The sequence below is a fragment of the Terrapene carolina genome, unplaced genomic scaffold (genome assembly GCF_002925995.2).
Source record: "Terrapene carolina triunguis isolate 2854851 unplaced genomic scaffold, T_m_triunguis-2.0 Scaffold111, whole genome shotgun sequence".
Lineage (NCBI taxonomy): Eukaryota > Metazoa > Chordata > Testudines > Emydidae > Terrapene > Terrapene triunguis.
Window position 1 is genome coordinate 15,836,468 of NW_020664462.1, and position 13,554 is coordinate 15,850,021.

The 13,554-nt window shown below is 39.9% G+C and overlaps 1 protein-coding gene across 3 annotated transcripts in view; it reads left to right on the forward strand.

Annotated features, from left to right (window-relative positions):
* RBM33 (RNA binding motif protein 33) overlaps positions 1-13,554 on the forward strand; it is a 146,315-nt gene that overhangs the window by 93,745 nt on the left and 39,016 nt on the right. The window contains exon 16 of one of the 3 annotated variants that reach the window (XM_026652163.1): positions 4,466-4,927. The exons of the other annotated variants lie outside the window; for them this stretch is intronic. Coding sequence (XP_026507948.1) covers positions 4,466-4,495 — 30 coding nt within the window. The 3' untranslated portion in view covers positions 4,496-4,927. Of the gene's footprint in view, positions 1-4,465; positions 4,928-13,554 lie in introns of those variants that run through there. 3 annotated transcript variants of the gene reach the window in all.

Consider the following 13,554-nt stretch of genomic DNA (forward strand, 5'->3'; position numbering starts at 1 on the left):
TCACTATGTTTTTCTGTATTCATCCAGCAAGTATCTGTATCGGTGGTTTTCAACCTTTCATTTACGGACCCCTAAAAATTTTGAATGGAGGTGTCCATGGATCACAGATAGAAAACCACTGATCTATATTAAATTTGATTTTCTATTATTGAAAAAAATAGGAGTGCAGAATAAGATGAGAATTCAGAAGGTCTAACTACAGGACTTTCCCAGAGAGCTCTGGCCTCTGCTTTGCCTTGGGCAAAAATAATTAAATATAAAAATCTTTCTGTGCTGTGGTACCTTTTAGGAGAGGGGCAATCTGAAAGAAATCTATACGCTAATTGAGGAAACCACTAGAACTGCACTGAGCAACAAGCAGGTGGACATACTGAGTGTGTTAGCAGAGGTTGAACAGGACCTCAGTTACAGAAGTTGTTTCTCACTCTTCTCTCAAAATCTGATTTTGGTAAATAATAGAATTTAGCAAATAAGTAGCCCAAAATGTAGTCTTGGGTGCTCAGATACCTTGGTAATAAGCACAGTATACATATGCAAAGGGAGACAGATATCACTCTTGGTGTTTTTAAAAGGGAAGAGGAAATTAAAATGCTAGAGAGACTTAAGTGTTAAAGGTGACTACTTTTCATAAGGATTTTATTACATTACACATAATTTCAAAATGTTTCAAATTATATAGTTACATGGTGACTGTAAAGGTCCTCTTAACATCTTTTTTAAAGAAATATATTAGCATAATGGAAAGAATATGACTAATGAGGATCTGGTTAGAGTGGAGGATGACTTTCTTCAGACATTGGTAGTAACTTTGGTCCAGTAGAAGGAGTAAATACACCTCTACCTCGATATAACGCGACCCGATATAACATGAATTCAGATATAACGTGGTAAAGCAGTGCTCTGGGGGGGCGGGGCTGCGCACTCTGGTGGATCAAAGCAAGTTCGCTATAACGCGGTTTCACCTATAACGCGGTAAGATTTTTTTGGCTCCCAAGGACCGTGTTATATCGAGGTAGAGGTGTACCAGAAGTTGTAGGTAATCCGTTCTGTTGGACTAAATAAAAATATAATCATGCTTTCAGGAATCCCATTGGCCTGCAAGTAGTGTGACTGGCTTATTTTATTCTTGGTAAAAGCAATCGGGGCCCCAACTTTTCTTTTTATCTGGTAAAACAAAACATCAAGCTGCAACCCCAGCCACCAGTGCATAGAGGTCTCTAGGGTAAATGATTCAGTGCCCAATGTTGCAAGTATCATGAAACAGTCTTTTTTTTCTTAATGTTCTCTTTTTCCAGCAAACCATAAGTGACTTATTTTTTTACCGATTATACACTAAGGTTGCTTGCCATCAGATTTAGTCACATTAAATACACGTGTCGTTCCTGCTGCATTGTATGCTATGTAGACTTGCTCTTGTCCCCTGAAAATTCAGTTCATATCTGCAGGATCATCAGCATAGAACAGGCTGTCTATGCATGGTATGTAGTTGGTTTTCCTTGCCACCATGGAATATTTGTTTTCTTTCGAACTATAGAAAAATGAAAGTGAGTGTTACCATTAGCTTTTTAACTCTGATCAAGATGGTTAATTAATTTTTTAATAGTGTGTCAAAAAGCTGAATCTATATTACTTTGTTCCATGTGCCACACCGAGGAAAAGGAAAATCTCAGCAACAGGGGGGCAATCTGGCCTATTTTGATGCTCAGTATAGTAAAAAAAATTAACAAGTTTATGAGAGGCCTGCAGACTATAAGGATCTCAGATCCTGTTTATAACTCTATTTTTTAGTACTGCAGCATACAGCCAGACCTTTGAGACTCCCAGGTACTATTTTTTTTTTTTTTTTTAAAAGAACATTTACTCCCTAATCTTTCTTCCTCAGTCTAAATTAGGTTTGCCTGACTTCCCTGCTGTCAGCCACCAGAATATGCTTTGGCTCCTTTTATCTGTAAGCAGTGACTTGATTCTGCAGTATAGCAGCCTCTCTGCTGCTGTCAAAACTACAGATCATTTATACCCATTTCCCTTTCTCTTTAATTTTTTGTGCAGATGAAGTCTTTAATGCCCATGGAATGGTGAGATTGATACTGGTTAGCCACTGTGCAGGCCACTCTACCCAGCTGTGCCAGTGTATGTCAGTACACACTTGAAAAGTCCTCTCTTTCAGCAGACTGGCAATAGTACTGAATAATGTAAAGTAAACAGTTATCTAACAGGGAATGGACTGAGATCATGCTCGTACCACCTTTTATCTAAACCGGTTTCGCTTTGCACAGGAGCTGTTGGCAAAAACTGTCTGCTCATTAGACTGCTCACTGATACCGTGGTGGGTAGAACAGTTATCAAAGTGGCATTCTATGATAATGATGGGTTTTATTTAATCTCAAAGCAGCTGTATCAAATTTGATTTCCCTTGTTAAGAAAGTTGTCAGTTTTCTTGGTTCAAAATTACTTTCAGAGAACAGTGGCTCCTGCTGTTGAGTAAGAGCACACCCCAGTGTGAGTCTTTATTGTGTGTGCAGCAAGCCCTTTACGTAACTAGGTGTTAGGGTACCAGCTAGAGTATCTGACTCCAGGTATGCAATATCCCCATATCTCTGAATAAAATAAGATGGCCTGTCAAAGTGGCTATGACTACAGTTCGCACTCCTGGAACGAACAGTCTTTTTAAAGAAGAAATTGCAATATTTACCAATTAAGTGTCTTAAAAAAAAAGATACTTGCTGTCCAGTGTGTCTGACACAGTAGATCGGGGTGGGCAAACTTTTTGGCCTGAGGGCCACAGTTGGGTGGAGAAATTGCATGCAGGGCCATGAATGTAGGGCTGGGGCAGGGGGTTGGGGTGCAGGAGGGAGTGCAGGTTGTGGGAGGGGGTGCAGTGTGCAGGAAGGAGCTCAGGACAAGGATTGGGGTGCAGGAAGGGGCTCGGCAGGGAGTTGGGGTGCAGGTGGGGGGCGGGATGCAGAAGGGGGCTTGGTGCAGGAGGGGGCTTAGGGCAGGGGATTGGGGTGCAGGAAGGGTGTGGCGGGGGCTCGGCAGGGGGTTGGGGACTCAGGGTAGGAGTTTGGGGTGCAGGAGGGGGCTTGGAAGGGGCTTGGGGTGCAGGAGTGGTGCGGGGTGCAACGGGGCTCAGGGCAGGGGGTTGGGGTGCAGGAGGGGGTGCAGAGTGCGGGAGGGGGCTCAGCAGGGGGTTGTGGTGCAGGAGGGTTGAGTCAGGGGGCTTGGCAGGGGATTGGGGTGCGGGGTGTGGTGGGGCTCAGGGCAGGGGGTTGGGGTGCAGGAGGGGTGCAGCAGGGGGCTCAGGGCAAGGCATTGGGGGTTCAGGGCAGGGGTTGGGGGTGTAGAGATGTGCGGCAGAGGGTTCAAGGCAGGAGGTTAGGGGGCTCAGGGCAGGGGGTTGGGGTGTGGGGTGCAGAAGGGGTTCGGGGTGCAGGGCCCCACACTGCTTACCTTGAGCGGCTCTGGGGTGGCAGTGGGGCTAAGGCAGGCTCCCTGCCTGCCCTGGCCCCGCACCACTCCCGGAAGTGGCCAGCATATCCGGCAGTGGCTCGGTGGGGTGGGGTAGGCGGCTCCGCCGTGCGCTGCCCTTCCTGTATGTCAGACACTGCAATGTATTGCGTGCCCTATCAGGGACTAGTGGTGTGATGCAAGGGGTTAATGCTAGGATTTATCCTTATTTATTCCATGTCACAGCTGTCATTTTTACCAGAATCCTAGTTCCTCAAACATTTTAAGGCCAACTCTTCCTTTCATGTCTCTAGATGAGCAAGGAAGAATGCTTATGTGAGTGGCTTTCTATTTTGATTATTCCCTTTCAGTCTTGGTAGTCCAAATATGCTTGGCAAGTTTAGTCAGTCTGATCTTTAGAACTTGAAGAGACAGTGGGATTAAGTGTTCAGCGGATATATTTGATATCAGGGCTTTGCTTTTTTGCAGAGCTACAACACCTCTGTTGGCATAGCTTATCTAGCTTCTGTCTTACTTTGTTGCATATCTTCAGGACATCACTGTGTCTTGGATACGCAAGATCAGCATTTTATTATCATGCTGTCCATGAGAAAAAGTCTTAGATTTGTCTAGCTCAATCAGAGGTCTGATCTCAATACTAGATAAAGAACACAATAGGATTCAGACAGGATAAGATCTTGAAATGGTACTTGTTGGGAGGAAATACAGTAATAAATGGATATTTGTAGGCAGGCATAGTAGATACTTCAAAAAATATCTAGTGCAGTTGAAATCTGTAAAACCAATATCATAGAGCAGGAATGATCCTGGTCATGAGGGAGCAGGTTTGTACCCAGTGTTAGCCATATATGTCTTAAGTGTTAAAAGGTTATACAAACTGGGCATGTTAGACATGTCCATTGATTGGTCTGAAGTTCTGTTGGAATTGCATGATGTTTTAAAATCATTGTTGTACCACTCAGTCATCTTATATTATTATTGGGTGATCTCTCCCTAGCCAAAGACTGGTCTTCCTTGCTCAAAGTGATATGTCTCAGCCTCTGTGGCCCGAAAATGCTGAATCTTATGCTGGACCAAGAATACACCACTCTTTGTCTGTGTGGGCCTTTTGTATAAGTGCACCAGTGGGCCTTTTGTATAAGTACCTATGTTCTGTTTGGATTAAAAGTGAAGTCTTAGATTTTCATGAGTTACGGCAACTACTGCCCGACACTGCATCTGAAAAGCTTGACCGAAATAGCTGACAAACTATTTTGGTTGGCAATTCTGTCTGTAAGGATATATTCTTGGGTTGTATAAAAAAGATTGAAGAGGGGAGTTAAAGGACAGATAGCTTTGCTTTATTTAGGATAGCGGTCAAGGAGGGAGGTAGTTGAACACTGAATTCTAAAAAATGGGAAAAAATGTTCTTGGTTTAGACAATCCTGTTGGATGATGTAAATTTATCTACTAAGATTTGCTTGATGATTGTATTTGTTGTTTTGCTTGTATGTGTATTGTTCATTACAGCCAATAAAAATTGTTTAAATTTAAATTTCTATAGCACCTTTCGTCCAAAGACATCAGAAGAGCTTATACAAACATTAATTAAAATCTCCAACACTTATGTGGCAAGAAGTATATAGGGAGCTTTCAACCCATATCTGAAATGCAGCTCTGAGGTGTGGAATGTCAGAATGTTAGCAGAGTACAGTAACATTATTTTCACAGTGGGAGGATGGCATCAGCATCAGTACTCATCCCCTACCATCTGGTAAGGTCAGTGTCTGTCTTATTAGGTGCGCAGGCAAAAACTTCATGTAGGCTAGCATTTTAAATTGCGTCTTAATGCCTCTTTTTCACACTTACAACTCAGACAGCACAAAAAGAGTGACACCCAAGAAGCTGCACTAATCTAAACATCAAGGAGATTAAAACTCAGTCAAAGGTGATGGATGGACAGACTTCCAGTAGCTGTAAAATTTCAGTCTAGCAATATTTTGCAAATTATAATGTTCCCTACTGAAAAACTCACTGAAATTCTTGCTCTGTAAAAGTACAGTCTAAAGGCACAGGTTGGTGCAAAATATTAAAAACTATATAGGTGCCATTGGGGCATAGATTGATATGGTTCACTGAGGTGGAATAAGTCATGATTTTCAGAAATTTTTTAGAAAGGGGGGTAAGGATATTGCATGTTAGGAGATACACCTCTTATTGGGGTGGTACGAAAGGAGACATGAATTCACACATGGGCAAAGGAGCAGTTAATGGGAGGGCAGTTCAGGAGACCAGGGCATAAAGGTAGGTGAGGTCAAGAGCAAGAGAAGAACTAGATGGCACTTTAAGAAAGGCTAGCAATCAAATTCTGACTAAAAGGAATCCATGTTTAACTGGTTAAATTAGAATCTAATTTCACTGCAAATAACTTAGAGTATATGCAAAATAAAATGCTTCCTCTTATCAACCTGAGAACAGGCTGAGGCTCCCTGTAGCTTTCACCTTTTCCTCCCCAGACCTTTAAAATTTAGTCAAAATTTAAATATACAATTGTAAGACTAGGCTTTCCATTGAATACTATAAAAGCAGATTCCATCATTCCCTTAAAATTGTAATAGAAAGTCTTCTGCAGTTTAATTTTGGAATTTTATACTGTAAAACAGTCTCTCGTGGTGGGCCTGATGTACATTATTGCAACATCAAGCAGTAGTTGGATTTCATAAGAGGAAATGGTAGAGGACGACCATGACAGTGTAAGTAAAAATATGTCGCTAATAGAAATCTTATTTTAAAGTGAAAATTGGTCAACATGGGATTATTGGAGTGGGAAAGGAAGCAGATTTGTCCCATTTAAATTTAGTGACTCCAAGAGCAGTGAAATGCTTTAATATAAAATGTTCAAAGTTTAAGAAATTAGAGGAGCTAGCCACTAATACAGGTATGCCTCGTGTCAAGAAGACACTCAAACGCAAATGGAGAACTAATTAACTGAATACTATCAGTGCCATAGAAAACATAATGCTAGAAGCTTGGGGCAGGACATTGCAAGAGTTGAACGAACAGATTTGTGTAGCCATAGCAGAGTGGTACGCACTGGGTTCCTGTTTTGGATTGGTAAAGAAATTGTTAGTCTGCAGGGATTTGTTCATCTAAGCAACTCTAATGCTGCAAGATCCATGTGGCTGAAGAGGACTACATTAATACAAACTAGGGAAAATTTTATTTCAAGTGCACAGCATCCCCGTGGGGGAATTACAGTGCAGCACTTTAGTGCACACTGCTATTCATACCGCTCATTGTCCAAACTATGGAGCAGTGTAGATCAAGCTCAAAATGACTTTACTGTGAGGTGAGACATTATCTGAGTCTCTTTCAGAGAGACAACTCTCAAATTTACAAGCATTGACTTTTCTTCCAAGGTTCTAGGTGGTCCTACTTATGGATGAATACCATAATCTGTTGAAGAGCCAACCAGAGTTATTGGTTGTGGGTATAAAGTGGGGTGCACTTTCCTCCAGGAACGTGGGGGGCACAGTCAACAGTTTCTAGAAATGAGCATCCTGTAAGTTTTACTGTTCTTTATTTAAAAGGAAAAAGTATGAGGTGAGAATCCAATACCAATTTCATGGCATAAGTACATCAACAGTCCGAGGTACTTGCTGTTGACATGTAATATATAAGTGGCTTACCAGCTTTTAATGTAGGCAAAAAGAAACCTTCAACTAAGCCAAGGATTTTAAGTTACAGGAAACATGAACTTGCCGACCTGGAAACTCCAGTCAGTTCAGAACATAGCAGCTTGTTTGCTCAGCAGCACAGTCCAACAAAAGCACATCATCCCAGTAATCTCTCTTCACTGGCTTTCTGTTGAATGCTGGTTCAAGTTTAAGATTTTGGTTTTCATGTTGAAAGTGCTACATTAGGATAGCCTTAAATATCAGTGGGACTCTTTCACCCTGTAAAGTAATGACCACAGTGACATTTCCACTAGTGTAGTGTCAAGATTGCAAGGAGGAGGCAGAGTTGTTTTTCCTAGCAGAAGAGATCAGAATGACACATCTGGGCATGTTCAGAACCTATTCTGACCTATCCACTCATGATAAGAACACCAAAATCATGTTTTGAAACAAAACAAGCATCTTGCAGAATGGGGGAAAGTGAAAGGTTAATCTTGTTGTGCTTAGTTTAATGGCGTAAGAACATAACAGCCATACTGGGCCAGACCAATGGTCCATCTAGCCCAGTATCCTGTCTCTGACTGTGGCTGGTGCCAGATGCTTCAGAGGGAATGAACAGAACCAGACAATTATGAGTGATCCATCCACTGTTGTCTAGTCCCATCTTCTGGCAGTTGGAGGTTTAGGGATACTCAGAGCATAGTCTTTGACTATCTTGCGTCCATAGGGTTGTGTCCTTGATCTATCCTCCTTGAATTTATCTAATTCTTTTTTTGAACTCAGTTATAATTTTGGCCTTCACAGCAGTCCTTGGCAATGAGTTCCACAGGTTGACTGTTCACCATGGGAAGAAGTGTACTTCCTTTTGTTTTGTTTTAAACCTGCTGAATATTAATTTTGGTGCTCACATATCTCAATGATGGGTGTGCTTTAAGAATCAACTCACTTAGAGGGAGAAAGAACTACTTAGAGGTTTTCCAATAGAAATGCCTGACATGGAGATTTTCTTTGAAAGACGTACTGCACGACTGGAGAAACAAAATAGTGACCAACTTCTATGGTCTGGTAGTCCCTAGCATTTTGAATGGATGTTCTACTCCCAAAACAGGAATTTTCCTTGACAAATCCCTTGTCTCCATCCAAAAAGGTGTGTCCCAATAGCAGATATGCATACTACACACCATGTATTCTATGAAATATGTATTATGGGGCTTTCTTTACCTCTGCTAAAATAAATGCCCAGTGTACTTGCTCTGAAGTGATCTTTTTCTATTGCTTAAAACAGTGCATTGTTTTTGGTGGAAGGAGGTAGATTTTAAAATAGAGACACTAACTCAGTGAAGGCTATGTACATAGCAAGTTTCAAACTTAGTGGATTTTACTGTATCTTTGCAGTTATATTTACATTTTATTGGGGAATTTCCCATACAGCACTCAATAACTCAGAAGTTGAGTCTACCCTAGTAAAGTAAGTAGCGATAATTCACCATTTGTGCAGTTACTTCAGTCATAGTAATGGCTAAAGCTGTAGCGTAGATAAGGCTTGTGCTCTTTTACTGCTGTTGTCTAACCCTGTCTATGCTACAGCCTGTGCAGTTATGAACAACATACACTTCCAGGCAGAGGCCAAGCAAGGACATTTTCAGCCCCCTTTTGAAGGAGGCATGCAGTGTATTCAGTACATCATTGCTCACTGAATGCCCGTCTGTAGTTTGACTGAAACATGTTTCCTTTTTACCGAGCTGGAAAGGGAATGTGGTTATGCTGGGAATAGAAATAGTCAATATTTTTCTGCCCACATTGTTTTGTATGGTATTTGTATGGTATTTATCTCTTTGTGTATATTTGTTCTGAGTAAGCTTGCTTCATGATCAAAATTTTAGGAATCAAAAGGGGAAAAATATACATTTCCTCAAACATTCGCTTTAATGCTCTGATAAGACTTAGAAAAGGTCGGTTCCTTCAATATAAATGGAGACTGCTTGACTGATCACCCAGTTATTTGATTTCAGTCATACTTAATCTAACCTTGTGTCTGCCAGGCATATACTTTTCTTTTTGTGTGAGAGTAAATAGTTAGAATTTAGATAATTAATTTCTGTCTTAGATTGCTCATCAGTACTGAATTTCTCTTTTAAATAGAGATGGCTATGATCCAATATGGGTGGAGTGAGCGAAGTGGGAATTGTATTCAATCAATGTATTGTTGCTGTTCTTTCATTTAAAAAGTAATGACCAGCATCAGACATGTCCCAGTCAGGGAGAACACTGAACTTGAGTCTGAAGACCTGTGGTGGTTCTGCCACTGACTTGTGTGATATTTGGTAATTATGCCTTATGCCTTAGTTCCCCAATCTTTAGACTGGGAAAAATATTTGCCATCTTTGTACAGTACTTTCAGTATCTATAGATTAAAAAGTGCTACATAAGAGTTTCTTTTTGTCTGACACCTATTCTGCTAATACTGTTGATAAATGTCCTGAACTATTGATTAGCTGTTTTCCTTACATTTTAGTGTAGATATCAGTGGCTTGGCTTTGTTTTTACAGTGTTTATTATCTGCTGTGTGGACTTTAGTCTTTTTAACTATAACCCATTGTAGTATCAGTTTAAAATCTATTTACACACAGAGACCTATATACTGTAGATATATGATAAAATATAGTAACTATCTTTTGTCATTGAAGGAGGATGACTTTAGTGATCTAATAGGTATTTTCTCTCTTAACTGCTGTGATCTATAAAGTGACTTTTTTCTGGAAATACTGACTTTTAAACTGCGTATGGAGTATATGTTTTTCTCCCCCAAGGAAAATCAATTACAAAGACCATTTTGGGGCTTTGAGGTTTTCGGGGTAAGATTTAAGACTTCATCTTTTGCCACATGCTCTGTTTGAATTATGATGTATGTTAAAGAAATAGGCCCACAGAATGAGGTGAGCATATTAGAACCTCTTTTGTTGTTGCCTCTGTGTTTTTATGCATGTGATACTTAAAGTAAATAAACTTAGGTTGATTTGTGAAGTGCTTTTGCAGCATGCACATCCATTTACTGTTGGGTGATTTTTGAATTAGCTTTTTAAAGATTACATGGATACACAGCATTGTAGTAGTTAATAGAAACCTGTGCAGTGAGGTCTATGGGCTGCAAGATCAGTAACAGTGCCGGTGACAGTGAAGTATGGCCTTATCGAAAGGAGAATGCATAAGAGGCTGCCCTGGGACACTACACCACTGTCCTTCTGTGTATCCTGACAATGTTATCTGTCCTCTCAGTACGGAGTATCAAATGTCTGTCATGAGTATAGAAATTAATTTAATGTCACCTGAAGACATGCAATTAATCTTTTAGAGGTTTTCATAATACCTTTACAGAAAGAGTTGCCAGTTTGGCGGATTTGGATTTTGGGGTTTAGCAGAAGATAAGGAAAATTAATTTTTCATCAGGGTTAATACAAGCTAGCAGGGCCACAAAGGCTGAGAAAAATGGTTGGGGAATTTGTCAAGTGTTGTCACTCTAGAATAATGCTGCTTAACGTCTGATAGGTGTAATCAAGAGTTGAGATTTCTATAGAGAGGGATTAATCAATTTGCTCACTACAGAATGCAAGTTGGTGATATCGCTCCTTCATGGGGTTTAAGAATGAAAATAAGATTTGATCTGTCAAATTGCAAGAAGCGCTGACAGTATCAATGGGCATTTTTATCAGTACATTTTTAAAGCATTTGTTATAAATAAATTTGTCCTGCTAATGTTGGTGGCAAACAAACTTCATCTGTATTGTAAAACTGTCATAACATCCCTGATAGAGTACAGTGCCTTAGCTTACTAAATTCAGGCGCCCCTCTTAAAAAATAAAAAAAAATTAAAATAAAAAAAAAACCTCCCTTTATAAAACTCATTTTTATATTCAATTAATACAGGATGACTTCTAAATTTCTGAAGATGCAAGAATTGATAAAATAAACAACTGAAATATTATATAGCGACCATTTTGTATTTGACAAATCTGTTTTAAAATCACTGGCATGCATGAATGAAACAATTTCTGTTCATTGCACTGTTTTAGAATACTTTGCAAATATGTTCTCTAGCCTTCGAAGTTTGAAAAAGATATTCATAATATAGACCAAATCCACTTGCTCATTCCTTTTGAGTTTTCATTTTTAAATGATATTCAGTATTTAAAACTAGTAGGTTTTTTATGTCAGGTGACTTTTAAGAGCAGATTTTCTTTGGCAAATAACCAGTTTCCCTTATGTTCCAAAGACTTCCAGGTGAACAGATAGAACACTTGCTACACATAGCAGCTTTTGTCATGACTGCCGTTTAAACCCAGTTTTTCAGGGCTTTGACCAGAAATGTTCACACCTGACTGTAAATTAGCAATTGGGGAACAAGCCTTGGGTAAAACTTGATAATTCAAATTGCGAAGGGGAAAAATGGTTTGTGCTTTAGAGTTTAAGGGGCAGCCAATATCTCAAGAAAATATTTTTTCATCATTGGTCTTTAGACAACGGGTGAAATTCTCCCCTGGGCAGAAGCCGTTCACCACTTAAATCATCCCAATTAAGTCCTCAGTATAGGTTTTAAGTGGATTTGTAGTATAGGATTTAAGTGGATTTGTGGTCCATAGCCATGTGTTGGCTGTGTGGATGGGGTAAATTTCACCTGAAGTGTCAAAACTTTGTGCATCAAATTGTCTGATAGAGTAAATGAATGATAGAAGTCTCTTTGCAAGATCTGGTATTAAAATACATATCCCAAAAATCAAGTGTTTTTATGAACTTTTTAAAATCAAAATAGATTTTGAGGACAAAAGTTAAAATGATGGGTGGTTCTGCCCTTTCTTTTACCCCGGGTGTTAAAAACTTTTAATAAATCAAAAATAGGCTGGTGAAAAGGATTAGAAAACCAGAAAATTTGTAAGAAGTTGTCAAATTTTTATTTTTGCTTCCAAGAAAAATCAGCAAGAATTAAGAGACTTAACAGTTAAACTAGGATATACTAGAGACACTAGCATCTCAGGCGTACCCTTCTACAAGCGGTGGGCCTGATTCTTCAACAGCTCAACCACCTGCTCTGGCCCAGGCATCACAGAATCTAGCATCAAGTAGAATTTAACACCACCACCCTCTTCTATCTACCATTCTACCATAAACCAGAGAACCTTTCCCAATTTTAATATGCAGATTAGAAGCTCCACTACTGTATGTATGTATTTGCCCTCGGGATCCCACCTTAATGTTTCCCTGGAGGGGGAACTGGGAGCCAGCATGTGTATTATGTTTTACATTTTCCTTTGTAGGTAGTATGCAAAAAATTGTTGAAGTTGATCTGTATCCCCATCAGGGATAAGTGATCTGTTAGTTATTTTTGTAGCATGAAGTCCAACTGTTCTGACTCTGAAGTATGTGTAGTTGATGTATCACAGTGGGTCTCAAACTTTTTTACTGGCGACCCCTTTCACATCGCAAGCCTCTGAGTGCGACCCCCCTAATAAGTTAAACACACTGTTTAATATATTTATCACCATTATAAATGCTGGAGGCAAGCAGAGTTTGGGGTGGAGCTTGACAGCTCGCAACCCCCCATGTAATGACCTTGCGACTCCCTGAGGGATCCCGACCCCCAGTTTGAGAACCCCTGGTGTATCAGCATTACTGGCTTAGTTTTTCAGATTTAGCACTTGTGGAAACTGACATGGATTGTGTCCAATGTAAGGAATTGGACTTAAAGCATGATGTGGATAATTATTTTAATATTTGAACTGTGATATAAACATATTGACACATACACTTGGTTCATTTTCACCTTGAGCTACCTTTTTTGGCTTGGATAATGTGTCTTTGATCAGCTATGTCTGTAACAAACTGAAATGAATAGTACTAAGACAAATTCGTTTTACAAGCCTTTGCTTGCTTGCTCCTGGGCAAGTGCTGACCTGGCAGCAATATTTGCTCTTGAACTCCCCAGAGAAAGACAGTGATACCATCTTAAGTTAAAATCTTGAATCTTTATGCAAAGAAAAAAGAAAAAACTTGTTGTTGGCTTGCAATGAACTGGGGGTGGCACTGTTGGCCCTTTTAGCTTCCAAATAGTTTTAATGCAGACACAAGTCTCTTTCAAGAGCTGCTGCTGTAGATCCCTCTCATCACATGCATGGTACTCCTGCACTGTGAGTTCCAAGCCATCTGGAAAAGCAATAACCATTTGGGCTTGCATAAGGGACCTGTGGAAATCCTAAATGTTTAGAACAAGGCTATAAAAATAGATTTTGAATCCAGCTGGCCTTCTTCCTCATTTGCCAGGGTCAGTTGTGGGTATCACTTCTTTCTTTTGCTTTCACGTGTATTTGAGTTAGTGAACCTTCTTCATTTCTTTTTATAACTTTTCATTTTTCTCTAAATAGTTTAAGCTTAGTACAAT